The sequence below is a fragment of the Leopardus geoffroyi genome, chromosome A1 (assembly GCF_018350155.1).
Source record: "Leopardus geoffroyi isolate Oge1 chromosome A1, O.geoffroyi_Oge1_pat1.0, whole genome shotgun sequence".
In the NCBI taxonomy this organism is placed as follows: domain Eukaryota; kingdom Metazoa; phylum Chordata; class Mammalia; order Carnivora; family Felidae; genus Leopardus; species Leopardus geoffroyi.
Window position 1 is genome coordinate 190117279 of NC_059326.1, and position 26374 is coordinate 190143652.

Genomic DNA, 26374 nt, shown 5'->3' on the forward strand with positions numbered 1-26374 from the left:
TTAGTTTATTTCAGCTAAATGTGTCATTTAAATAACTCAGAAACTCAATTAGTCCTCTCCTGTTCAAGAACATGATTGTTTTATCTACCTTTAAAAATCCTGCCATATCCATCATGCTTTGCTGCAATAATATTCCTTTCCTATCTGCCACAAATTGTTGATCTGTGGCGAGTCTTCTTCTCACCTGGGCATTTCCTTCTGTATCCACATTGAATGCAATAAAGCAAAATAATTTTACTGATTGCTTATTTTTTCAATTAAAACATTAAATGTTATTCATAATTTAATATATAGAAGTATATGACATAGGAGAGAAATGATGCATACCGCTGCCCTGAAACCTCAAATAATATTTAAAATAAAGTTAACATATTTAGACAATAGAAAATTCAAATGGTATTGATAGATATAAAATAAAAGTCTCGCTTTTTTTTCTGCACCACTGCCCTGTCCCTTTCCCCAGATGATTGTTCCTTACAAGTAACCGTATTATTAGTTTCAGTAGTTTCATATTATTTTTTAACGAAAGATTTATATATACATATTAGCGTTTGTGTGTATTTGTCTTTCACTCAAACACTCAATAATTTTGTTCATTTATTTATTCATTCAAAAGTATTTGTGGAGGGCCTATTCTGTGCCAGCTAGAATTTTGAGCCCTGGGGATACAGCAGTGAGCAAAACAAAAGGTTTGTCTTCTCATGGCACGTAGAATCTAGGTGGGAAAGAGAGACAAAAAATGTAAAATAGGTAAACAAAATGACTTTGATTTGTTTAAAATACTATACAGGAAATAGAGTGGTTTGATGTGGTGATGTTGTTAGGTAAGCTGGTTAGTGAAGGCTTCTGGTTGTACAGTTTATTAAATTCTGAAAAAAGAAAGACATGGAGCAATTCAGTTAATGCTAGACCTATGCTGTTTTTATTTCTAAAGGTGACGCCACACCTGCCATCCAGCTGCCCACACCTGCAGTCCAACACCCAAGCCCCATCTCACTTTTCCAGCCCACTGTCTCCAGTACTGCCCAGGTGGCTGTCCAGGCTCCAAGTCTGCCCCTCCGACCGGCACTCCCACCTCAGCGCTTCGCTGGGCCCTCCCAGACAGACACGCATCGGCTACATTCTGGAGCCAATCGCTCTGTGAAGAGACCCACTCCTGTCTCTCTGGAGAACACCAACAGGATTCCAACAAGTGCAAGTACTGCCCATGCCAGATTTGCAACCTCAACCATCCAGCCTCCCAAGGAGTATCCCAGCGTTTCCACTTGTCCCAGAAGTGCTCCAATCCCCCAGGCTCCTCCTATTCCACACTCACATGTTTACCAGGCTTCTCCCCTTGGCCATCCAGCCACATTGTTTGGTACACCACCGCGATTCTCTTTTCATCACCCTTACTTCCTACCTGGACCTCACTACTTCCCATCAAGGTAAATGAACATTTTTTTTCTTTCACCTAAAGATACATATAGCTAACAAATTTTTAGTAAAAAAAGGGACTTCCTCAATTCTGGTTGGAATCTGATTTAGATTAGAGGCTGAGTAGGGGCCAAGCAGTTAACATAAATATATTGAAGGAGGATAGATGAGGACTAAGGAGCAAAAGAGAGTTCATGCCCCATCTAATAGGATAGCTGTTACTCAGCTTTAGCTGACTGTTGCCAGAAGATAATATGGGCTCCAATGTTATCAGATCTGATTTTTCAGAAAAAATCAGTTATAAGGGTTTTTAAGATCATTTAGGAGTACTGATGCATAGGGGCACTTTACCCCAATGTTTATAGCAGCACTCTCAACAATAGCCAAATTATGGAAAGAGCCTAAATGTCCATCAACTGATGAATGAATAAAGAAATTGTGGTTTATATACACAATGGAGTACTACAGGGCAATGAGAAAGAACGAAATATGGCCTTTTGTAGCAACGTGGATGGAACTGGAGCGTGTGATGCTAAGTAAAATAAGCCATACAGAGAAAGACAGATACCATATGTTTTCACTCTTATGTGGATCCTGAGAAACTTGACAGAAACCCATGGGGGAGGGGAAGGAAAAAAAAAAAAAAAAAAGAGGTTAGACTGGGAGAGAGCCAAAGCATGAGAGACTCTTAAAAACTGAGAACAAACTGAGGGTTGATGGGGGGTGGGAGGGAGGGGAGGGTGGGTGATGGATATTGGGGAGGGCACCTTTTGGGATGAGCACTGGGTGTTGTATGGAAACCATTTTGACAATAAATTTCATATATTGAAAAAAAAAAGATCATTTAGTTACCCTCCCACTCCCAAAGCACACCTTATTGTATAGAGCTGTGCTTCTCAAACTTTTATATGTATATCAGTCACATGTGATCTTGCTAAAATGCAGATTCTGAGTCAGTAGGTCTAGGATAGAGCAGTCTAAGGTTATAGTAGGACTGATATTCTGCATTTCTTACAAGCTCCTAAGTGATGTGAGTTCTGTTAGTTTGTAGACTACATTTTGAGTAGCAATGATATAGAGGAGAGTGCTTGGTTTGTGAGGTTAAATGACTGGTCTAAAGTTACACTGTGGTTTTTTTAACCAAAAAATTTCCCATATAAATTATCAGTAAAAGAAGTGATTTTATTTTATTTATTATTTAAAAAAAAATTTAATGCTTATTTATTTTTGAGAAAGAGAGAGAGCAAGTAGGGGAGGGACAGAGAGAGAGGGAGACACAGAATTCAAAGCAGGATCCAGGCTCTGAGCTGTCATCACAGAGCCCAACACAGGGATTGAACCCATGAACCACAAGATCGTCACCTGAGCCCAAATCAGACACAACTGACTGAGCCACCCAGGCTCCCCTAGGAAGTGATTTTCATAGGGAAGTATCTAGGGAAAACAAATTTGTAACTTTTCATTTTGGAGCCATGGAATTTAGCTCCTTTGCAAACATTATAATAGAGTGTAACTTCTACTTTTCAATTGCGGTTAAGTGTATAAACAGAGATAGTTTCTATTGAAATTGGAGTGTTACATATCTAACACCAGTCTTTTATTGTTACTTATTTAGGAAGGTAAAATTACTTCCCATTTAGGTATACCAATAGCTCAAAGAACTTTTCAGGTGTATATTATGTTGCTTCAATTCTTAATGGGATTGCTTGCTTTAAGTCCTTAGCCCAGTTTGCCACAATCGTCCCCCATTTTGTAGTTTACTGATGGTCAAGGGGATGGTGGCCCATGTGACTTTCTGATATTAGAAGAGGCAATATGGACCTTTTTTCTCAAAGCATTATGATTGTGCATTTTGACCTGTTTGGTGTTTCCTGAAGAATTGGTTTAAGGGCTTACTTTTGTTTTACTAACCTCATAACACTTTCAGGGTTTGAATGGTCTTTCAAGTGGTGGTGTGGAAAATATTTAAAAGCATATACTATCCACAACTTCCTGGAGGAAGAGACAACAGATGAGGCAAGCAGCATACAGACTGAAAAGCCTAGAATAGACTGGGAAGGGAGATACACGGGGGAATAAGAGCTTTGAGAAGCTCCCACGTATATTGGGGAACCCAGAATGGCACACACATGTCCTGGGCTAGCCACATATTCAGCAAACACCTGAGAAGACGGTAAGCTTTTACCCATTACTGATCTTTAGACTCTGTATAAATAGGAAATCAAGTCTAAGAAAAAATTGTGAACAGCCTGGTTAAGCACTGAAGGAGTGCCCCAACTTAGAACGAGTCTGCAAAGATTGGGAGGCTATTTATTGCTTTGTTTTGCTTTGCTTTGTTTTGGCTCTACATGTTTAAAGAAATCTCTGCCAAATCACTAGGTGATCACTAAGCTAGTGGAACAGACTCAATAATCACACATGGCAAAGAATAAAATCTAAACAAAAAAGTTTAGAAAGGTCACCAATGAAGCACACAAGTACAACCCCAAAGAAGCAACAATATCATACCCTGGGTGGGGGAGAAATCTGATTTTTGGAAATACTACATGATAATACTCAAAAGGTCCAGTTTTCACCAAAAAAGTATTAAAAGCATGCCAAGAAACAAGATGGTATGGTATTTACAAGAAAAATGAACAGAAACTATTCCTAAGGAAGCCTTGACATTGGATTTATTAGACAAAGACTTTAAATCAACTTTCTTGAGCTAAAGGAGGTAAAGGAAACTGTGGGCAGAAATCTAAATGAAACCAGGAGAATGGAGTATCACCAAATAGAGAACATCAATAAAGATACAGAAATTTAAAAAAGGGACCAAATGGAAATCCTGGAACTTAAAATTACAGTAAATGAATGAAAAATTCATTATGGAGATTCAACAGCAGATTTGAGCAGGCAGAAGAATTAGTGAATCTGAAGCTAGGTCAGTGGAATCATCCAGTCTGAGAAGCAGAAAGAAAAAATAGTGAAGAACCTAAAAGACCTGGGAGATACCATTAGGTGTACTAACATAATCATCAGGGGAGTTCCAGGAGAAGGGGTGAGAAAAGAAAGGGCAGAAAGAATATTTAAAGAAATAATGGCCAAAAATGATCCAAATTTAAAGGAAAATGTGAATCCAAGAAGTTCAATGAATACTAAATAGGATAAATTCAAAGAGATCCACACTGAAATACATTATGATCAAACCATTAAATGCCAAAAAATAAAGAGATAATCTTGAGAGCAACAAGAGGAAAGTGACTTATCTCATATAGGAGATTCTCAATAAGGCTAACAGCCAATTTCTCACCAGAAACCATGGAGGCCAGAAGGCCAGATGCATAGTGCTGAAAGAAAAAAAAAAACATCAATGAAGAATTCTATAATTGACAAAATATCCTTAAAAAATAAAGGAGAAATAAAAACTTTCAGAGATAAAAGTTGAGGAAGTTCATAACTAGTCGATATGTCCTACAAGAAATGCTAAAGGGAGAACTTCAGACTGAAATGAAAAGACACTAGACAGTTACTTAAAGCCAAACAAAGAAATAAAGAACCCTGGTAAAGTTTACCACATAAGTAGGTACAAAAGCCAGTATTATTATATTTTTGGTTAGTAACTTCTCTTTGTTTTATATATTATTTAAAAGGCAAATGCATAAAACTATTATAAATCTATGTTAATGGATACAAAATGTATAAATATGTAATTTATGACAACAATATAAAGTGGGAGTGATGTTTTATATAGAGTTTTCATATGCCCATGAAGGCAAATATCAATTTAAAGAGATTGTTATCAATTTAGGATTTTAATTGTAATCTACAAGGTAATCATTTAAGGAAATAACTTTAAAAATACACAAAAAGGAGGGGCACCTAGGTAGCTCAGTCTGTTCAGGTCCAACTCTTGGTTTGGGCTCAGGTCATATCTTGTGGCTTCATGAGTTTGAGCCCTGAGTCAGGCTCTGTGTTAGCAGCATGGAGCCTACTTGCGATTCTCTCTCTTCTTCTCTCTCTGCCCATCCCCTACTCACACTGTTTCTGTCTCTCTCAAAATAAATAATTTTTTAAAAATATTTCTTTTAAATTTTATTTATTTTTGAGAGAGACAGAGACAGAGCACAAGTGGGGGAGAGGCAGAGGGAGAGGGAGACACAGAATTTGAAGCAGGCTCCAGGCTCTGAGCTGTCAGCACAGAGACTGACATGGAGCTTGAACTTACAAACCGTGAGATCATGACATGAGCCAAAGTCGGACACTTAACTGACTGAGCCACCCAGGTGCCCCAATAAATAAATTTTAAAAATAAAATAAAGTAAAAATATACACAAAGGAAATGAATGAAACAAAATAGTACACTAGAAAAAAACCCATTAAATACAAAAGAAGACCTTAATGGATAAATTGAGAAACAATAACAAAAGAATGACGTATAAAAAGCAAATGGCAAAATGTTAGAGTAAGTCCTTCCTGATCAGTAATCACTTTAAATGTAAGTAGATTAAACTCTCTAACTAAAAGGCGGAAATTTGCAGAATGGATTAAAAATAGGATCAAAATATATCCTGTTTGCAAAAGACTCACTTTAGATCCAAAGACAAAAATAGGTTGAAAATGAAAAAATAAAAGAAGATATTCCATACTAATAGTAACCAAAGAGAGCTGGGGTGGCTGTAATAATATCAGACAAAATAGATTTTCTGTCAAAAATTGTTAAGTAGACATTGATAAAAGAATCAATACTTTAAGAAGATACAGTGATTATAATCATATACATACATAAAAACATGACTCCAAAATACATGAAGCCAAAACTGGCAGAATTAAAGGGAGAAATAGATAAATTTACACTAGTTGAAGACTTAAATACTTTATTTTTGAGATATAGTTGATAGATAACATTATATTATTTTCATGTATACAACATTTTTTTTTTTTTTTTTTTTTTTTTTTTTTTTTTTTTTTGCTTGTGATAAGAAGTTTTAAGATTTATGGGGCACCTGGATGGCTCAGTCGGTTAAGTGACCAATTACGGCTCAGGTCACAATCTCACGGTTTGTGGATTCGAGCCCTGCGTTGGGCTCTGTGCTGACAGCTCAGAGCCTGGAGCCTGCTTCTGATTCTGTGTCTTCCTTTCTCTCTGCCCCTCCCCCTGCTTTCAGTCTGCCTCTCTCTCTCTCAAAAATAAACAAACATTTAAAAAAAATTTTTTTAAAGAGATTTATTCTCTCAGCAACTTTCAAATATACAACTTGACAGTATTATTAACTACTGTCACTATGCTATACATTATGTCTTCGGGACTGACTTATAACTGGAAGTTTGTAACTTTTGACCACCTTCACCCATTTTTGCTCATTTCTAACCTCCTGTCCTGCCATCTCTGGCAGCTGCCAATCTGTTCTCTGATTCTACATATAAGTGAGATCATACCATGTTTGTCTTTCTCTGACTTATTTCACTTTGAATAAAGTTCTCAAGCTCCATTCATATTGTCACAGGATTTCTTCCTTTTTTGCAGCTGAATAATATTCCATTGTGTGTATGGAACTTCTGCTGCAATGAACATGGGGGTGCAGTTATTTTTTCAAGTTAGTATTTTCATTTATTTAAAATACCCAGAAGCGGAATTGCTGAAACACATGGTAGTTGTATTTTTAATTTTTTGAGGAATGTTCATACTATTTCTCATAGTGGCTACATCAGTTTGCTTTCCCACCAACAGTACACAAGAGCTCCCTTTTCCCTACATCGACACCAACATTTGTTATTTTTTGTCTTTTTGATAGAACCATTTTAACATGTGTGAGGTGGGGTCTCATTGTGATTTTTATGTGCATTTCCCTGATAATTAGTGATGTTGAGCACCTTATCATATACCTCTTGGCCATCTGTACGTCTTCTTGGGAAAAATGTCTATTCAGATCTTATGCCCATTTTTTTCCTTTTTTTTTAGGTTTATTTACTTATTGAGAGAGAGAGAGAGCAGGAGGAGGGGTAGAGAAAGAGGAGAGAGAGAATCCTAAGCATGCTCCACACTGACAGTGGGGGCTTGATCTCATGAACCATGCAATCATGACCTGAGCCAAAATCAAGAATTGGATGCATAATCAACTAAGCCACCCAGGCACCCCTTGTGCCCATTTTTAATTGAATTGTTGTTGTTGCTGTTGAGTTGTATGAGTTCTTTATATATTTTGCATATTAATTCCTTATCAGATGTATGAGTTGCAAATATTTTCTCCCATTTGGTAGATAATTGTTACATTTTGTTGATGGTTTCCTTTCTTGTGCAGAAGCTTTTTATTTTGATGTGGTCCCACTTGTTTATTTTTGCTTTTATTGCTTTGCTTTTGGTTATCAGGCCCAAAAAATCATCAGTAATACTGATGTCAAGGAGCTTACTGTCTATGTGTTCTTCTAGGAATTTTATGATTTGGGGTCTTATGTTCAAGTCTTTAATTTATTTTGGGTTGATTTTTATGTGTGGTTTAAGATAGGGGTTTCATTCTTTCCATGTAGCTGTTCAGTTTTCTTAACACCAGTTGTTGAAGAAATTCTTTTCTTTCTCCATTGTATATTCTTGACTCTTTTGTAAATTAATTGGCCATATATGTGTGGGTTTATTTCTGGTGTCTGTATAGTTTTCCATTGATCTATGTGTCTGCTTTTGTGTAATGCCATATTCTTTTGATTATTATAGCTTTGTAATATAGTTTGAAATCAGGGAGTGTAATGCCCCTAATTTTGTTCTTTCTCAAGATTGCTTTGACTATTTGGGGTCTTTTGTGGTTCCATCAAATTTTAGGATTGTTCTATAAAAAATGCCATTGGAATTTTGATAGGGATTGCATTGAATCTGTAGATTGCTTTGGGTAGTATAGACATTTTAACAATATTATTTCTTTTGATCCATGAGCACAGCATATCTTTCCATTTATTTGTGTTTTCTTCAATTTCTTTCATCAATGTCTTATATTTTTCAGTGTACAAGTCTACTATCTTTTTGGTTAACTTTATCTTTAGGCATTTTATTCTTTTTGAAGCAGTTGTAAAAGGGATTGTTTTCTTAATTCCTTTTTATAATAGTTTATTGCTAAAATATAGAAATGCAAATGATTTTTGTGTATAGATTTTGTATCATGGCACTTTACCTAATTTGTCAATTAGTTCTAACATTTTTTGTTGGAATCATTAGGGTTTTCCATGTATAGTATCATGTAACTGCAAACAGAGACAGTTTTACTTCTTCCTTTCCGGTTTGGATGCCTTTTATTTCTTTTTCTTGCCTGGATGTCTTTTTTTGACTTGGACTTCCAATACTATGTTGAATAAAAAAGGCAAGTATTAGCATCTTTATCTTATTCTTGATCTTAGAGAAAACCTTTCAGGTTTTCAGCATTGAGTATGATGTTAGCTGTGTATACTTGAAATAATGAATAGAAGAGCATTCCTCTGGGGCGCCTTGGTGGCTCAGTCAGTTAAGCATCTGCCATTGGCTCAAGTCATGATCTCATGGTTCGTGAATTCGAGCCCTGCATCAGCCTGTCTGTCAGCACAGAGCCTGCTGCAGATTCTCTGTCTCCCTCTCTTTGCCCCTCCCCAACTAGCGCTCTCTCTCTCTCTCAAAAAATAAATAAGTAAATAAATATAAACTTTAAAAAAGGCAATTCCTCCAAAATGAATGAAGATTACAAGGAGATAGAAGACTGTATAATACTGTAAACCAACTAGACATAATAGGCATATATAATGCTTCACCCAACAACAGAATATAGATGCTTCACAATTGCACATGGTATGTTACGTAGGATAAATCATATGTTGGGTCACAAAACAAGTCTCAAAATTTTTTTTAAAGTTTTAAAATTTTACAAAGTTTCTTCTCCAACCATGATAAAATGAAACTGGTAATAACAGAAAGAAAACCAGAAAATTTAAAAATATATGGAAATTTAACTCTTAAACAACCAATGGGTCAAATAAGACATCACAAGGGAAATTATAAAATATTTGAGATGAGTGAAAATGAAAACACAGCATCTCAAAACTTCGTGAAAGCAGTACTGACAGAAGTTATAGCTTCAATGACCTACATTTAAAAAGTAAGCTTTCAAGCAAACAGCATAACTTTAAACCTTAAGGATCCAGAAAAAGAAGAGCAAGCAAAACCTAAGCTCACAAAAGGAAATAAATAATAAAGATTAGAGGTAAATAAAGAATAGAAAAACAAAAGAGACCTTAATGAAGTAGAGAAAAGCAAAATCAATAAAAGTTAGCTTTTTGAAAAGATCGATAAAATTGCTGAAACTTTAGCTAGACTGACTAAGGAAAAAAGAGATAAGATGTAAATTACTAAAATCAGATGTGAAATTCAGTACATTGCTACCAACTTTGCAGAAATAAAATGACTATACGAGAATACACTGAATAATTGTATTTCTGCCTGTCAGATAACCTAGATAAAATGGACAAATACATGAATTATCAAAACTGACTCAAGGAGAAATAGCAAATCTGAACAGACCTATATTAAGAGATTGAATCAGTAATCAAAAACTTCCCAGCAAAGAAAAGCCCTAGGCTAGATAATTTCATTGGTGAATTCTACCAAATGTTTAAAGAGGAGTTAACACCAATCCTCAAACTCTTCTAAAAAAATATGAGGGAACACTTCTAGGGCCAGTATCACTCTGCTACCAAAGCCAGTCAAAGATGTCATGAGAAGGAAAATTACAGACTAATATATCTTAAGCATATAGATGTAAAATATGTTCAGTAAAATACCAGCAAACAGAATCCAGCAGCATATGAAAAGGATTACATATCAAGACCAAGTGGGATTTACCCCAGGAATGTAAGTATGGTTCAACATCTGAAAATCAATCAGTGTAATACACCTCACAAATACAATAAAGGAACAAAATCACCCTATCATCTCAAATAATGTAGAAAAAGCATTTGATAAAATCCAACAATTCCTGATTTCAAAATTTAATGGGAAAACTAGGAATAGAACTTCCTCAGTGTGATAAAGGGCATTTTTGTTCAAAACCTACAGTTAATATTATCATCACTGATGAAGGACCAACAGCTTTCCTCCTAAGATTTGGAACCAGAATAGGATATCTGCTTTCACAATTACTGTTCAACATTGTACTAGAAGTTCTAGCCAGAGAAATTAAGTGTGTGTGTGTGTGGGGGGGGGGGGGGGGGGGGGGAAAGACATCCAAAATAAAAGAAATAAAATTACTTCTTTTTACACATAATCCTATAAATGGAAAATCCTGTATTTAGAATATCCCAAAGAATCCACAAAAATTTGTTGGAGCCAGTGAATAATTCAGCAAAGTTGCAGGATAGAATATCAATATACAAAAATCACCTGAATTTTCTGTATACTAATGAGCAATCCAAAAAGGAAATTAAGAAAACAGTTCCACTAACAATAGCATCAAAAAGTGAAATACCTAGGAATAAATCTAACCACGGATGTGCAAGACTACCAACTGAAAACTACAAATCATTATTGAATGAAATTAAATATCTAAATAAATGCAAAGGTATTTATGTACATGCATTGGAAGACTTAATATTGTTAAGATGACAGTACTTCCCAAAGTGATTTATAGAATCAATACAATCCCTGTCAAAATCCCAATGGCCTTTTTTTGAAGAAATGGAAAAGCTGATCCTAAAATTTATATGGAATTGTAAGTGACCCAGAATAGTTTTAAAACAATCTTGAGAGGGGCGCCTGGGTGGCGCAGTCGGTTAAGCGTCCGACTTCAACCAGGTCACGATCTCGCGGTCCGGGAGTTCGAGCCCCGCGTCAGGCTCTGGGCTGATGGCTCAGAGCCTGGAGCCTGTTTCTGATTCTGTGTCTCCCTCTCTCTCTGCCCCTCCCCCGTTCGTGCTCTGTCTCTCTCTGTCCCAAAAATAAATAAACGTTGAAAAAAAAAATTAAAAAAAAAAAAAAAACAATCTTGAGAAAGGAGAACAAAGTTAGAGGAGTGACTTCAAACTTACTACAAAGCTACTGTATCAAACAGTGTGGTATCAAGAAAATGAAAAGACATGTCATTGTCTGGGAGAAAATATTTGCAAAAGATGTATCTGATACAGGACTGGTGTACAAAATATACAAAATATTGAATTCTTAAAACTCAACAATAAGTAAATAACCTGATTAAAAATGGACAAAAGACCTGTGAACAGACGCCTCACCAAAGAACATATACAGATGGCAGTTAAGCACATGAAAAGATGCTTCACATTATGTATCTTTAGGGAATTAGAAATTTGTTTTTATCTATTTATTCATTTTTTAAGATCAGCCCCATTATGATTTTTTTATTTAATTAATTAAAAAAAATTTATATCCAAGTTAGCATATAGTGCAACAATGATTTCAGGAGTAGATTCCTTAATGCCCCTTACCCCTTTAGCCCATCCCCCCCCCACAACCCCTCCAGTAACCCTCTGTTTGTTTTCCATATTTAAGAGTCTCTTATGTTTTGTCTCCCTCCCTGTTTTTATATTATTTTTGCTTCCCTTCCCTTATGTTCATCTATTTTGTATCTTAAAGACCTCATATGAGTGAAGTCATATGATATTTGTCTTTCTCCGATTCACTAATTTTGCTTAGCATGATACCCTCTAGTTCCATCCACATAGTTGCAAATGGCAAGATTTCATTCTTCTAGATTGCTGAGTAATACTCCATTGTATATACATATATATATGTATATATATATATATACATATATATACATATATACACACACACACATATGTATATATATACACACTATATACACATACACACACACACACACACACACACACATATATATATATATATATATATATATATATATATATACACACACACTACATCTTCCTTATCCATTCATCCATCGATGGACATTTGGGCTCTTTCCATACTTTGGCTATTATTGATAGTGCTGCTATAAACACTGTGTCCCTTTGAAACAGCATACCTGTATCCCTTGGATAAATACCTAGTAGTGCAATTGCTGGGTCATAGGGTAGTTCTATTTTTAATTTTTTGAGGAACCTCCATACTGTTTTCCAGAGTGGCTGTACCAGTTTGCATTCCCACCAGCAGTGCAAAAGAGATCCTCTTTCTCCGCATCCTCGCCAACATCTGTTGTTGCCTGAGTTGTTAATGTTAGCCGTTATGATAGGTATGAGGTGGTATCTCATTGTGGTTTTGATTTGTATTTCCCTGATGATAAATGATGTTGAGCATTTTTTTCATGTGTCGGTTGGCCATCTGGATGTCTTCTTTGGAGAAGTGTCTATTCATGTTTTTTGCCCGTTTCTTCACTGGATTATTTGTGTTTTGGGTGTTGAGTTTGATAAATTCTTTATAGATTTTGGATACTAACCCTTTATCTGATATGTTATTTGGAAATATCTTCTCCCATTCTGTCAGTTGCCTTTTAGTTTTGCTGATTGTTTCCTTCACTGTGCAGAAGCTTTTTATTTTGATGAGGTCCTAATAGTTCATTTTTGCTTTTGTTTCCCTTGCCTCTAGAGATGTGTTGAGTAATAAGTTGTTTTTGCCTGCTTTCTCCTCAAGGCTTTTGATGGCTTCCTTTCTTATATTTAGGTCTTTCATCCATTTTGGGTTTATTTTTATGTATGGTGTAAGAAAGTGGTCCAGGTTCATTTTTCTGCATGTTGCTGTCCAGTTTTCCCAGCACCACTTGCTGGAGAGACTGTCTTTATTCCATTGGATATTCTTTCCTGCTTTGTCAAAGATTAGTTGGCCATACATTTGTGGGTCCATTTCTGGGTTCTCTATTCTGTTCCATTGATCTGAGTGTCTGTTTCTGTGCCAGTACCATGGTGTCTTGATGATTACAGCTTTGTAGTACAGCTTGAAGTCCGGTATTGTGATGCCTCCTGCTTTGGTTTTTTTTTTCAAGATTGCTTTGGCTATTCGGGGTCTTTTCTGGTTCCATACAAATTTTAGGATTGTTTGTTCTAGCTCTGTGAAGAATGCTAGTGTTATTTTGTTAGGGATTGCATTGAATATGTATATTGCTTTGGGTAGTATTGACATTTTAACAATATTTATTCTTCCTATCCAGAAGCATGGAATATTTTTCCATTTCTTTGTGTCTTCTTCAATTTCTTTCATAAGCTTTCTATAGTGTCCAGTGTATAGATTTTTCACCTCTTTGGTTAAATTTATTCCTAGGTATTTTATGGTTTTTGTTACAATTGTAAATGGGATCTATTCCTTGATTTCTCTTTCTGTTGCTTCATTATTGGTGTATAGGAATGCAACCAATTTCTGTGCATTGATTTTATATCCTGCAACTTTGCTGAATTCATGGATCAGTTCTAGCAGTTTTTTGGTGGAATCTTTTGGGTTTTCCATCTATAGTATCATGTTATCTGAGAAGAGTGAAAGTTTGACCTCCTCCTGGCCAGTTTGGATTCCTTTTATTTCTTTGTGTTGTCTGATTGTGGAGGCTAAGACTTCCAATACTATGTTGAACAACAGTGGCGAGAGTGTACATCCCTGTCTTGTTCCTGACCTTAGGGGGAAAGCTCTCAGTTTTTCCCCATTGCGGATGGTATTAGCGTTGGGTCTTTCATACATGGCTTTTATGATCTCAAGGTATGATCCTCTGTCCTTACTTTCTGGAGAGTTTTTATCAAGAAAGGATGCTGTATTTTGTCAAATGCTTTCTCTGCATCTATTGAGAGGATCATGTGGTTCTTGTCCTTTCTCTTATGATGTGACAAATCACATTGATTATTTTGCGGATATTTAACCAACCCTGCATCCCAGGTATAAATCCCACTCGGTCGTGGTGAATAATTTTTTTAATGTATTGTTGGATCCAGTTGGCTAATAACTTGAGGATTTTTGCATCCATATTCATCAGGGAAATTAGTCAATAGTTCTCCTTTTTAGTGGGGTCTTTGGTTTTGATCTTCTATGCTGGCTTCATAGAAGGAGTTTGGAAGTTTTCCTTCCACTTCTATTTTTTGGAACAGCTTCAAGAGAATAGGTGTTAACTCTTCCTTAAATGTTTGGTAGAATTCCCCTGGAAAGCCATCTAGCTCTGCACTCTTGTTTTTTGGGAGATTATTGATTACTAATTCGACTTCTTTGCTGGTTACAGGTCTGTTCAAATTTTCTATTTCTTCATGTTCATTTTTGGTAGTTTATATATTTGTAGGAATTTGTTCATTTCTTCCAGATTGCCTATTTTATTGGCATATAATTGCTCATAATATCCTCTTAATATTGTTCTTGTTTCTCCTGTATTGGTTGTGATCTCTCCTCTTTCATTCTTATTTTATTTATTTGGGTCCTTTCCTTTTTCTTTTTGATCCAACTGGTTGGTGGTTTATCAATTTTGTTAATTCTTTCAAAGAACCAGCTTCTGGTTTCGTTGATCTGTTCTACTGTTTTTTTGTTTGTTTGTTTTGTTTTGTTTTGTTCTGTTTTGTTTATGATAGCATTGATTTCTGCTCTCATCTTTATTATTTCCTGTCTTCTGCTGGTTTTGGTTTTATTTGCTGTTCTTTTTCCAACTGTTTAAGGTGTAAGGTTAGGTTGTGTATCTGAGACCTTTCTTCCTCCTATGGAAAAGATTGGTTTGCTATATACTTCCCTCTTACGACTGCCTTGGCTGTGTCCCAGAGGTTTTGGGCTGTGGTGTTATCATTTTCATTGGCTTCCATATACTTTTTAATTTCCTCTTTAACTGCTTGGTTAACCCATTCATTCTTAAGTAGGATGTTCTTTAGTCTGCAAGTATTTGTTATCTTTCCAAATTTTTTCTTGTGGTTGATTTCGAGTTTCACAGCGTTGTGGTCTGAAAATATGCACGGTATGATCTCGATCTTTTTGTACTTGTTGAGGGCTGATTTGTGTCCCAGTATGTGATCTATTCTGGAGAACGTTCCATGTGCACTGGAGAAGAATGTATATTCTGCTGCTTTAGGATGAAATGTTCTGAATATATCTGTTAAATCCATCTGGTCCAGTGTCTCATTCAAAGCCATTGTTTCCTTCTTGATTTTCTGTTTAGATGATCTGTCCATTGTTGTAAGTGGGGTGTTGAAGTCCCCTACTATTATGGTATTATTATCAATGAGTTTCTTTATGTTTGTGGTTAATTGATTTATATATTTGGGTGCTTTCACATTTGGAGCATAAATGTTTACAATTGTTAGGTCTTCTTGGTAGATATACCCCTTAATTATGATATAATGCCCTTCTTCATCTCTTATTACAGTCTTTATTTTGAAGTCTAGATTGTCTGATATAAGTAGGCTACTCCAGCTTTCTTTTGTCGACCATTAGCATGATAGATGGTTCTCCATCCCCTTACTTTCAGTCTGAAGGTGTCTTTAGGTCTAAAGTGGGCCTCTTGTAAACAGCATATAGATGGATTTTGTTTTCTTATCAATTCTGTTACCTTATGTCTTTTGATTGGAGCATTTAGTCCATTGACGTTTAGAGTGAGTACTGAAAGATATTAATTCTTTGTTTAATTTTTTTTTAATTATTTATTTTTGACAGACAGAGAGACAGAGCATGAGTGAGGGAGGGGCAGAGAGAGAGGGAGGCATAGAATCCGAAGCAGGCTCCAGGCTCTGAGCTGTCAGCACAGAGCCTGACACCGGGCTCGAACTCACAGACCACGAGATCATGACCTGAGCCAAAGTCGGATGCTCAACCGACTGAGCCACCCAGGCGCCCCTGAAAGATATGAATTTATTGCCATTATGTTGCTTGTAGAGTTGGAGTTTCTGGTGGTGTTCTCTGGCCCTTTCTAGTCTTTGTTGCTTTTAGTCTTTTTTTTTTTTCCTCCGTCTTTTCTCTCCCCAGAGAGTCCCCCTTGAAGTTTCTTGCAGGTCTGGTTTAGTGGTCACCAACTCCTTTAATTTTCATTTTGTCTGGGAAACTTTTAATCTCTTTTTCTATTTTGAATGACAGCCTTGCTGGATAAAGAATTACTGGCTGCATATTTTTCCAATTCAGCACATTGAATGTATCCTGCCACTCCCTTCTGACCTGCCAAGTTTCTGTGCATAGGTCTGTCGCAAGCCTGATCTGTCTTCTCTTGTAAGTTAAGGACTGTTTTTCCCTTACTGGTTTCATGATTCTTTCTTTGCCTGAGTATTTTGTGAATTTGACTATGATATGCCTTGCTGATGGTCAGTTTTTGTTGAATCTAATGGGAGTCCTCTGTGCTTCCTGGATTTTGATGTCTGTGTCTTTCACCAGGTTAGGGAAGTTTTCCAGTGTGATTTGCTCACATAACCCTTCTACCTCTTTTTCTCTGTCTTCATCTTCTGGGACCCCTGTGATTCTCATGTTGTTCCTTTTTAATAAGGCACTGATTTCTCTAATTCTTAAATCATTCTCTTTTGCCTTAGTCTTCCTCTTTTTGTCTGCTTCATTATTCTCCATGAGTTTGTCCTCTATATCACTGATTCACTGCTCTGCCTCATCCATCCTTGCTGCCATGGCCTCCATTTGAGATTGCAGCTCAGTTATAGCATTTTTTATTTCATCCTGACTGGCTTTTATTTCTTTTATCACTGCAGGAAGGGATTCTAATCTATTTTCTAACCCCGGCTAGTATTTTTATTATCGTGATTCTAAATTCTGGTTCAGACATCTTGCTCGTATCTGTGTTGATTAGGTCCCTGGCTGTCATGTCTTTTTTCTTTTGGGGTGAATTCCTTCATTTCATCATTTTGAAGGAAGAAAAGGAATTAATAAGGTAAAAAAAATTAAAACTAAAAAATTAAGAACAACACACACACACACAAAATCAAAGAAATTATGCTAGATCCTAGGTATATTTTGTTCTGGTTGTTGAAAGGAGCTTCATAGATTAGAGAAAAAAGAGAAAAAGGGGGAAAAAAAAGAAGAAAAAAAAAAGAAAAACATTTGAAAATTTGAAAAAGTGAATACAATGGAATATAATAAAATGAAATGATGGAAGTAAAATAGAATTTGAAAAATTTACAAAATAGTAAAAAATATAGTACGAAAAAATTAAAGAAAAATATTTTTAATAAAAATTGAAAATAAAAATTTTTTTTTCTCTTTCTGATGAGTTCTGTGGTTCAGGTTGTGAAGATTATTGTGTTAATCCTCAAATCAATTTTCTAGGTGTGCAGGATGGTTTAGTGTTGATCTGGCTGTATTTCATGGATGTGAGGTGCAAGAAAAAAAAAACTTCCATGCTGTTCTGCCATCTTGGCTCTTCCCAGCTCCATTATGTTTTATTTGAAAGTTTTGGTTCTTCCTCCTTTTTTCTTTCTTGTTAAATTTTTATTTAAATCCAAATTAGTCAACATATATTGTAAAATTGATTTCAGGAATAGAATTTAGTGGTTCATCACTTACATATAACACCCAGTGCTTGTCCCAACAAGTCTTCTCCTTAATGACTCTTGCCCATTTAGCCCATCTCCCCACCCAGCACCCCACCAGCAACCCTCAGTTTATTCTCTGTATTTAAGAGTCTCTTATGGTTTGTTTCCCTCTCTGTTTTTCTTATTTTTCCTTCCCTTCCCCTATGTTCATCTGATTTGTTTCTTAAATTCCACATATGAGTGAAATCATATGATATTTTTCTTTCTCTGATTGGCTTATTTCACTTAGCATAATACACTCTAGTTCCATCCATGTTGTTGCAAATGGCAAGATTTCATTCTTTTTGATTACTGAATAATAGGGACTTACAAATTTAAATGAGAAACCACTATAAACCTATCTGAACTTACCAAATCCAAAATACAGACAACACCAAATACTGCGGAGGATGTAGAGCAAAGGACATTTTAATTCATTGCTAGTGGGAATGCATAATGATATAATTATTTTGGAAGACAGTTTGGCAATTCCTTATAAAACTACAAAAACTCTTACCATATGATCCAGCAATCATACTCCTTGGTATTTACCAAAAATATTGAAAACTTGTGTTCACACAAAAACCTGCACACAGATGTTTATAGCCATTTTATTCATAAATGCCAAAACAGAAACAATCAAGATGTCCTTCAGTAGGTGACTAGATAAACTGTGATATACATAAACAGTGGAATATTATTCAGTGTTAAAAAGAAATGAACTATCAAGCCCTGAAAACACATGGGGGAATCTTACATGCATATGAATGAATGAAAGAAGCAATGAATAGCATTATATTTTTGTCTTAGTTACCGTCTAGTTACAAAAATTTTTATATGTAAAGCAGAATAGCATAATGAATCTCCATGTACCCATCACTCAACAATTATCAACAGTTTAGCTCTTGTTAGTTTATTTATTTCTTTTACTTTTTAGTGGGAAGTGCTTTAAGTATGTTAAAGTAAATCACAGATGTCATATAATTTCATCTGCATATACATCAGTATGTATATTTATTAGCTAAGGACTTGAAAAAAATGTTGAACCGTTTTTATACCTGAAGCATTAATATTTCCTTATTATCATCCAACAACTGACCTGTTGAATTTTCCTCCATTCACAATTAGTTTGCATAAAACAGGATCCAAGCAAGACGTACACATTGGATGTGATTATGTTTCTTAAGCCTCTTCTTTGCTAAAATCGTGCTCTAACCTCTTTTATTTTTTTAATTCCATGTATTTATTGAAGAAACAAGAAATTATACTCATCTTACATTTTGCTTATTACATCCTTGGATATTGTTTATATGTTTCCCTTTCACCTATTTTTTTTTTTTCTGTAAAATGATAGATATTGCAACTTGATTAAATTCAGGTTCAAATTTTTTTCTTTTACTTTTTTTCCCCCTTTATTTTTCTTTTCCCTATCTCTCTCTCTCTCTCTCTCTCTCTCTCTCTCTTTCTCTCTCTTTGACAATGATACCTCCTGGGCGCTGTGTACTTTGTATTGTATCACATCAAGAGGTACACAAAGTCTGTTTTTCTCTAATAGTGATGTTAAGAATGATCTGTGGGTTCAGGTATTACCACTTTAATAGTACTTCTCAATTCTTGGCTGTACAGTAGCATCACTTGAAGAGTTTAGACCAAACAAATTAGAATTTTTGTCAGGGTAGGACCTGAGCAGCAGTATTCTTTAAAAGTTTCTCTAGGTTGGGGTGCCTGGATGGCTCAGTTGGTTAAGTATCCGGCTTCAGTTCAGGTCATGATCTCACAGGGTTCAGAGAGCCCCACATTGGGCTCTCTGCTGTCACTGCTTTGAATCCTCTGTCCTCCCCTCTCTCTGCCCTTCCCTCCACCCCCCCCACCCCATCTCTCTCTCTCATAAATATTAAACATTAAATAAAAAGTTTTTCCAGGTGATTGTAACTGTCAGCTAAGGTTGAGAATTACCATTGTAATGATTTTAGTAGCTATGGTGATTGTTGCCTAGACCAATGGGATTGTAAAATGGTGATTTTCTCCATCAGCATTTCTTCATTAACTAGAATGCTTTTTTGAAGAAAAACTTGCCATCAACTACTTGGTTACTCTGAAATACAGGAAGAGAGGATAAATTCTTGATTCCCCCTCCCCCACACTCCCCACACCCTCGCCTGATATTACTGAGTCTTGTTTTGTTTTAGGAATACCGTCATGAACAAGTATATTTTTATATATTTGGTATTTTTTGATACATTGCAATCATTATTATATCTTCTGATGCTCAAATTATTCTTTTATTTGTCCAGTTGGCTATAAGTTGGGTTCTGTGTCCTTAATCTTTGATAGCTTTTTTGTTCTCTGGCAAAGTATGCCCTAGGTTTTTCTTGTACGTTTTGTACTTCCCAGACCTGGAATCAGCCATTTTATCCAGAAATCCAAGTTTCTTTTACTGAAATCACAATTTGGGCAATAAGGATGCTTATCACTTCTGAATTAACAAAGTGTCTAGGGCTTTTCAGTGGAAAATATGAGAATACGTATGAGAATAATATGTATTTTTTGTATGAGAAGTAATTCATGAGTATATACTGATATTTATAAAATAAATTAAATATTGTAGTTTCAAATGAAGTTCTTTGATTTTATGTGCTAACATCTTTTCTCCCTAGGAGAAATCTTGTTTTCTAGTGATAATAATATATTTGCTTTGTCCTACGAAATATGTTTTTTTTTTTTCCTAATATGTTTGTGGGGGGTGGGGGGAGAGAGAGAGAATAGCTTCAAAACAATTATAGCAAGAGTTTCAAAGCAGCAGTATCACAAACAATAAAATTACCAAATGTAGTTTAGTATTTGTCATTCTTTTCTCTTTAGGGTGTATCTTACCAGGAAGACACAATAAAGACATCAGATTTAAATTATCTTGAAATAATTTTTCTCTGTGTAGTCAAGGAAACTGCAACTTGATATGAACTTGGGTTCATTTGTTTTCGTTTGCTTTTAATTTTTAGGGCATTACTTTTTAAAATAGTAAATTGTTTTAAAATTATGCAAAGTCGTTACATGGTTTCAAAGCCAAAATCATAATACAAAGTACATTCTGAGAAGCCTGGCTTCTCTGCCTGTCTCTTCCCCCCTTCCATCTTGCCTCCTACATGCCACCATTTCTTTTATTTTTTAATGTTTGTTTATTTTTGAGAAAGAGAGAGAGAGAGCGCAAGTGGGGGAGGGGCATAGAGACAGGGAGACGGAATCTGAAGCAGGCTCCAGGCTCCAAGCTGTCAGCACAGAGCCTGATGGGGCTCGAACCCATGAACAGTGAGATCATGACCAGAGCCGAAGTCAGGTGCTTAACCGACTGAGGCACCCAGACGCCCCTACATACCACTACTTCAATTAGATTTTGCTCTACCTTTGCATTCTTTCTTTTTGAAAATAAAAGCAAAACATATGTGTGTATATTTATGAATACATTGCTACAAATAACTTTTTTTAAGACTAAGTAGTAACACATTATAAGTGTTTCTAGTTTCCAAAGTACTCATATAGACATCCTCTGGCAAGTTCCTCATGACAGACCTTTTAAGTTGTCAGAACAGGTAATATTATCTCTTTTATATAAGGAACCCAATGCTCAGAAAAATGTAGGTTTCTTTAAGGTTACCAGGTTTATAAGTGGCACAGCTAGAACTAGTACCCATGTACTGTGGCATGGTAGTTAGGAGAACAAGTTCTAGAGTTAGCTTGCCTGATTCTGTTTCACTACTTACTAAATACTGACTTTGAGCACTTTACTCAGTCTCTTCCAGGTTATCTTTTTCCTCATCTGTTAAGTGGAGATAGAGTATCTGTCTCATATAGTTATTCTAATGAGTAATTGAGATAACACATAAACCTTAGCAGATGCCTAGAAAACATAGGAATTGCTTATTAAATGTTGACTAATATTATCATTCTGAAAATTCTAATTGATGCTTTTCCCACTATACCTCAGTGCTTCCAAAGTTATTCATTTTCATCCATGCAAACTTCTAGGATTACTCCTGTCTTAACTGATCTATTTTGTGGGTCTAATGTGTTTTTACCACACTGGTATAGCCATCTGGTGTTTGCAGTTTGCCTTACAGACTTGAGCACATGTCTACTATATACCTAGATTCTAGATCATTTTTATTTTGTATTTATTTTTAATGTTTATTTATTTGAGAGAAAGAGAGAGAGCAAGAGAAAGAGTGAGCACATGCATGTGAGCAGGGGAGGGGCAGAGTGAGAGGGAGAGAGATGAACCGTGAGTTCATGACTTGAGCCAAAATCAAGGGTCAGATGCTTAACTGAGCTACCCAGGTGCCCCTAGATCATTCTTAAATTAAATTATCCACCAAGCCTTTAATAATATCTTGCCTACGTTGAATCCTGAAAAAAAATAGTGGGTGATTGTTTCCACCTGATGGAAGGTTTTGTGAAAGAGGAAGTGTCTGTGTAATTCAGTGAATGGGGAGACGCTCAGGTGAAAGAGCTACAGGAGCAAAATCATACTAGCTAGAAGTATAACACCTTCAGGACGTACGTATTATATTAAAAATGCTTGAATGAAGATGTGGCAATAGGAAAGGAAATCTGAAATATTTTGGAAACTTAGCCTCATGCTTGTGATAGTTAACATGGGCAAGGTTTGTAGCACTTGGAGATTTGGGGGTGAGATATCAATCTGCTGAAGATACCCCATATTTTCAGAGTTTGAGATGATGTCTAGTATGTTGATTATACTTATATTTTTTAATAGAAGGAAACAAAGTTGACCTTTTTTAAAAAAAAAAAGTGGGAGCATGAAATGAAACCCCCAACTTGTCATGGGTTTTGCTCATGAGTATGGTTTTTATGTTTATGTTATCTGTCACTAGATGGAGTCCATGAGCCCAGGGAACTCTTGCTTGGACTTTTGTATATCCCTTCCTATGATTCCTGTTCTATGCCTTTACAATACCTAAAAAAATTGGGTTTGAATGGCAGAATTTTTAGATTGCCTTAAAAAGGCAGTTTGTAAAACAGTAAAAATAATCTTTTCAATTGTTCATGTTGCAAAAATTTTATTTGGAAATGATCTTTAAAACCACAGTTAAACATCCATTCTAAATCTGATAGTGAGTGTTTTCAATTTAATTATTGTCAATTAAAGTTAAGTTGTCATCCTCTGTTCCAGTGGTGCAGCCCCACCCCTCCCCACCCTGCCCAGGAACTTTTTTTTTTGTATAGTTGACACACAATGTTATATTCATTTCAGATGTACAGCATAGTGATTTGATAAGTGTATACATTGTGCTATGTTCATCACAAGTGTAGCTACCATCTGTCCCCTGTACATTGCTCTTACAATATTATTAACTGTATTCCTTATACTGTGCCTTTTGTTCCTGTGACTTATTCACTTGTTAACTGGAAGCCTGTATCTCCCACTCCCCTTCACTCATTTTGCCCAACATCCCACCCCTCTCTCCTCTGGCAACCATCAGTTTGTTCTCTGTATTCTGCTTACTGCTGTAATACTATAATACTGTTGTGTTCTGCTTATTATGCTTACAGTCTGATTCTGCTTTTTGTTCATTGTTTGTTTTTTTTATTCCACTTATAAGTGAAATCATATGGTATTTGTCCTTCTCAATCTGACTTATTTCACTTAGCATGATACCCTCTAGGTCCATTTATATTGTCGCAAATGACAAGATCTCACTTTTTTTTTTAAGTTTATTTATTTTGAGAGAAAGAAGGGGGAAGGGGCAGAGAGAGAGAGAGAGAGAGAGAGAATCCCAAGCACAGAGCTGGATGTGGGGCTCAATCCCACGAACCATGAGATCATGACCTGAGCCGAAATCAAGTGTTGGATGTTTAACTGACTGAGCCACCCAAATGTCCCAGCATCCCATACTTTTTATGGCTGCATAATACTCCATTGTGTGTATATATAACACATCTGTTTTATCCATTCATCTACTAATGGACACTTAGGTTGCTTCCATTTCTTAGCTATTGTAAATAAAACTGCAATAAACATAGGGGTGTATATATCTTTTTGAATTGATGTCTTCATATTCTTTGGGTAAATACCCCGTAGTGGAATTATTGGATCATATGGTAATTCTATTTTTAACTTTTTGAGGAACCTCCATATTGTTTTCCATAGTGACTGGTACCAATTTACCAACAGCATTGAGGTCCCTTTTTCTCCAAATCCTCACCAACACTTGTTACTTTTTGTCTTTTTGACTTTAGCCCTTCTATCAGGTGTAAGATGATATTCCATCATGGTTTTGATTTGTATTTGCTTGATGACGAGTGATGTTGAGCATCGTTTCATATGTCTGTTGACCATCTGTATATCTTCTTTAGAAAGATGTCTATTCAGGGGCGCCTAGGTGGCTCAGTCGGTTGAGCGTACGGCTTTGGCTCAGATCATGATCTCACAGTTTGTGGGTTTGAACCCCACATCGGGCTTTGGGCTGACAGCTTAGAGCCTGGAGCCTGCTTCTGATTCTGTGTTTCCCTCTCTCTCTCTGCTCCTCCCCCGCTCATGCTCTGTCTCTCTCTCCTTCAAAAATAAATAAAAACATTTAAAAAAAAATGAGAAAGATGTCTATTCAGGTCCTCTGCCCATTTTTTAATCAGATTGTTTTTTGATGTCGAGTTATATAAATTCTTTATATGTTTTGGATATTAACCCCTTATCAGGTATACTGTTTGTAAATATCTTATCTTCTCCCATTCAGTAAGGTTACCTTTTTGTTTTGTTGATAGTTTCCTTTGCTATGTAAACTCTCTGAGGTAGTCCCAGTAGTTTATTTTTGCTTTTGTTTCCCTTGCCTTAGGAGACATATCTAGAAAACTGTTATGAGCAATACCAGTGAAATTACTGCCTGTGCTCTTTTCTAGGATTTTTATGGTCTCACAGTAAGGTCTTTAATCCATTTTGGGTTCATTTTTGTGTATCGTATTCAAAGGTGGCCCAGTTTCATTCTTTTTACATGTAGCTATTCAGTTTTCCCAGCACCATACTGAAGACAGGATTTTCCCCATTGTATATTCTTGCCTCTTTTGTCATAAATTAATTGATCATGTAATCATAGATTTATTTTTGAGTTCTATTTTTGAGTTCTGTTCAGTTCTGTTGATCTATGTGTCTATTTTTGTGCCAGTGCTGTATGTTTTGATTGCTATAGCTTTGAATATCTTGAAATATAGAATGGTGATATCTCCAGCTTCCCCCCACCACCCCGCCCAAGATTGCTTTAGCTATTCAGGGTCTTTCATGGTTCCATACAAATTTTAGGATTACTTGTTCCTAGTTTTGTGAAAAATGTAGTTGATGAGTAGTTCTTGATTGCAACACAATTATACATCACCCCCCCCCCATAAGATTTGTTTCAAATACTAATAAGAATAATTGTTGCACTGCTTACCAAGTATCAATTTTTAGCACGGTGTAACACATGTCTGCATTTCCAAAACCTTACATGGTAGTAGGCATCATGAGAAAAAAGCCCAGATAAGCAATTTTTCTTTATCAAGGCTGTCAAAGGTAAGAAGCCTGAGGCTGATAATAGATAATAGTTCTAGTGAGTCACAAACTTACTTTGCCATTTAGTTTCTGTTGGGACTTGGTAGTAGTAAAAGAACAGATGGATACATGAAGTGGTTGAGGAGTTATCTTGGGAACTTTCCAGGCCCCAAAGAGGAGCAGTTAAATGCGCTCAATTAGTCTGTGTGCAAGGAAACACGTGGGCAAGGTATGATCTAATTCCTTTTTTGTCTTTCTGCTGCAGCACGTGCCCTTATAGTCGGCCTCCCTTTGGCTATGGAAATTTTCCAAGTTCGATGCCAGAATGCCTTGGTTATTATGAAGACAGGTACCAAAAACACGAGGCTATGTTTTCAGCTTTAAATAGAGACTATCCTTTTAGAGACTACCCAGATGAACGTACACACAGCGAAGATTCTCGGAGTTGTGAGAGCGTGGATGGGACTTCTTACTATAACAGTCATAGCCACAGTGGGGAAGAATACTTAAATCCTATGCCTCAGCTGGACATTGGAGCCTTAGAGAACGTCTTCACAGCCCCAACGTCAACTCCCTCTAGCATCCAGCAAGTCAATGTCACTGATAGTGATGAGGAGGATGAAGAAAAAGTGCTCAGGAATTTATAATTTTAAAACAAATATGCACAGAAAATAAACATTTCTTAAAATATACTCTGGGTCAGTTGGTGTGAGAAAAAAAGCCTAGAAAGCTTTGCTGAGAGTTTTCAGCCATGATATGAGGGGTCAAAATCAAACATGATGTATGCCTTCATAAAGATTTGATTAGTGAAACTGGAGTCCTGATGTTTCATCGTAGGAATATTTAAGATATAAAGTAGTTTATTTTTGTGGCTGAAATTTGCATCAATATATATTATCATTACTTTATCTTGGAATGTGAAAAATACTGAATCCTCACAATTATATTTGAAGGGATAGGGAGTGTATAGCTGGCATGATAAGTGTGATTTGTATTTTATCTCAACAT

General features: G+C 36.0%; 1 protein-coding gene across 2 annotated transcripts in view; it reads left to right on the forward strand.

Annotated features, from left to right (window-relative positions):
* The window catches only part of SOX30 (SRY-box transcription factor 30), a 36264-nt gene extending 10206 nt beyond the window's left edge, over positions 1 to 26058 (forward strand). Inside the window, exons 4-5 of one of the 2 annotated variants that reach the window (XM_045503553.1) lie at positions 935 to 1427; positions 25632 to 26058. In XM_045503553.1, the coding sequence (XP_045359509.1) occupies positions 935 to 1427; positions 25632 to 26013 (875 nt within the window). In that variant the 3' untranslated portion in view covers positions 26014 to 26058. The remainder of the gene's footprint in view (positions 1 to 934; positions 1428 to 25631) is intronic. The other variant, XM_045503563.1, reaches the window with a different exon arrangement.
* Positions 26059 to 26374: the final 316 nt, after the last annotated feature.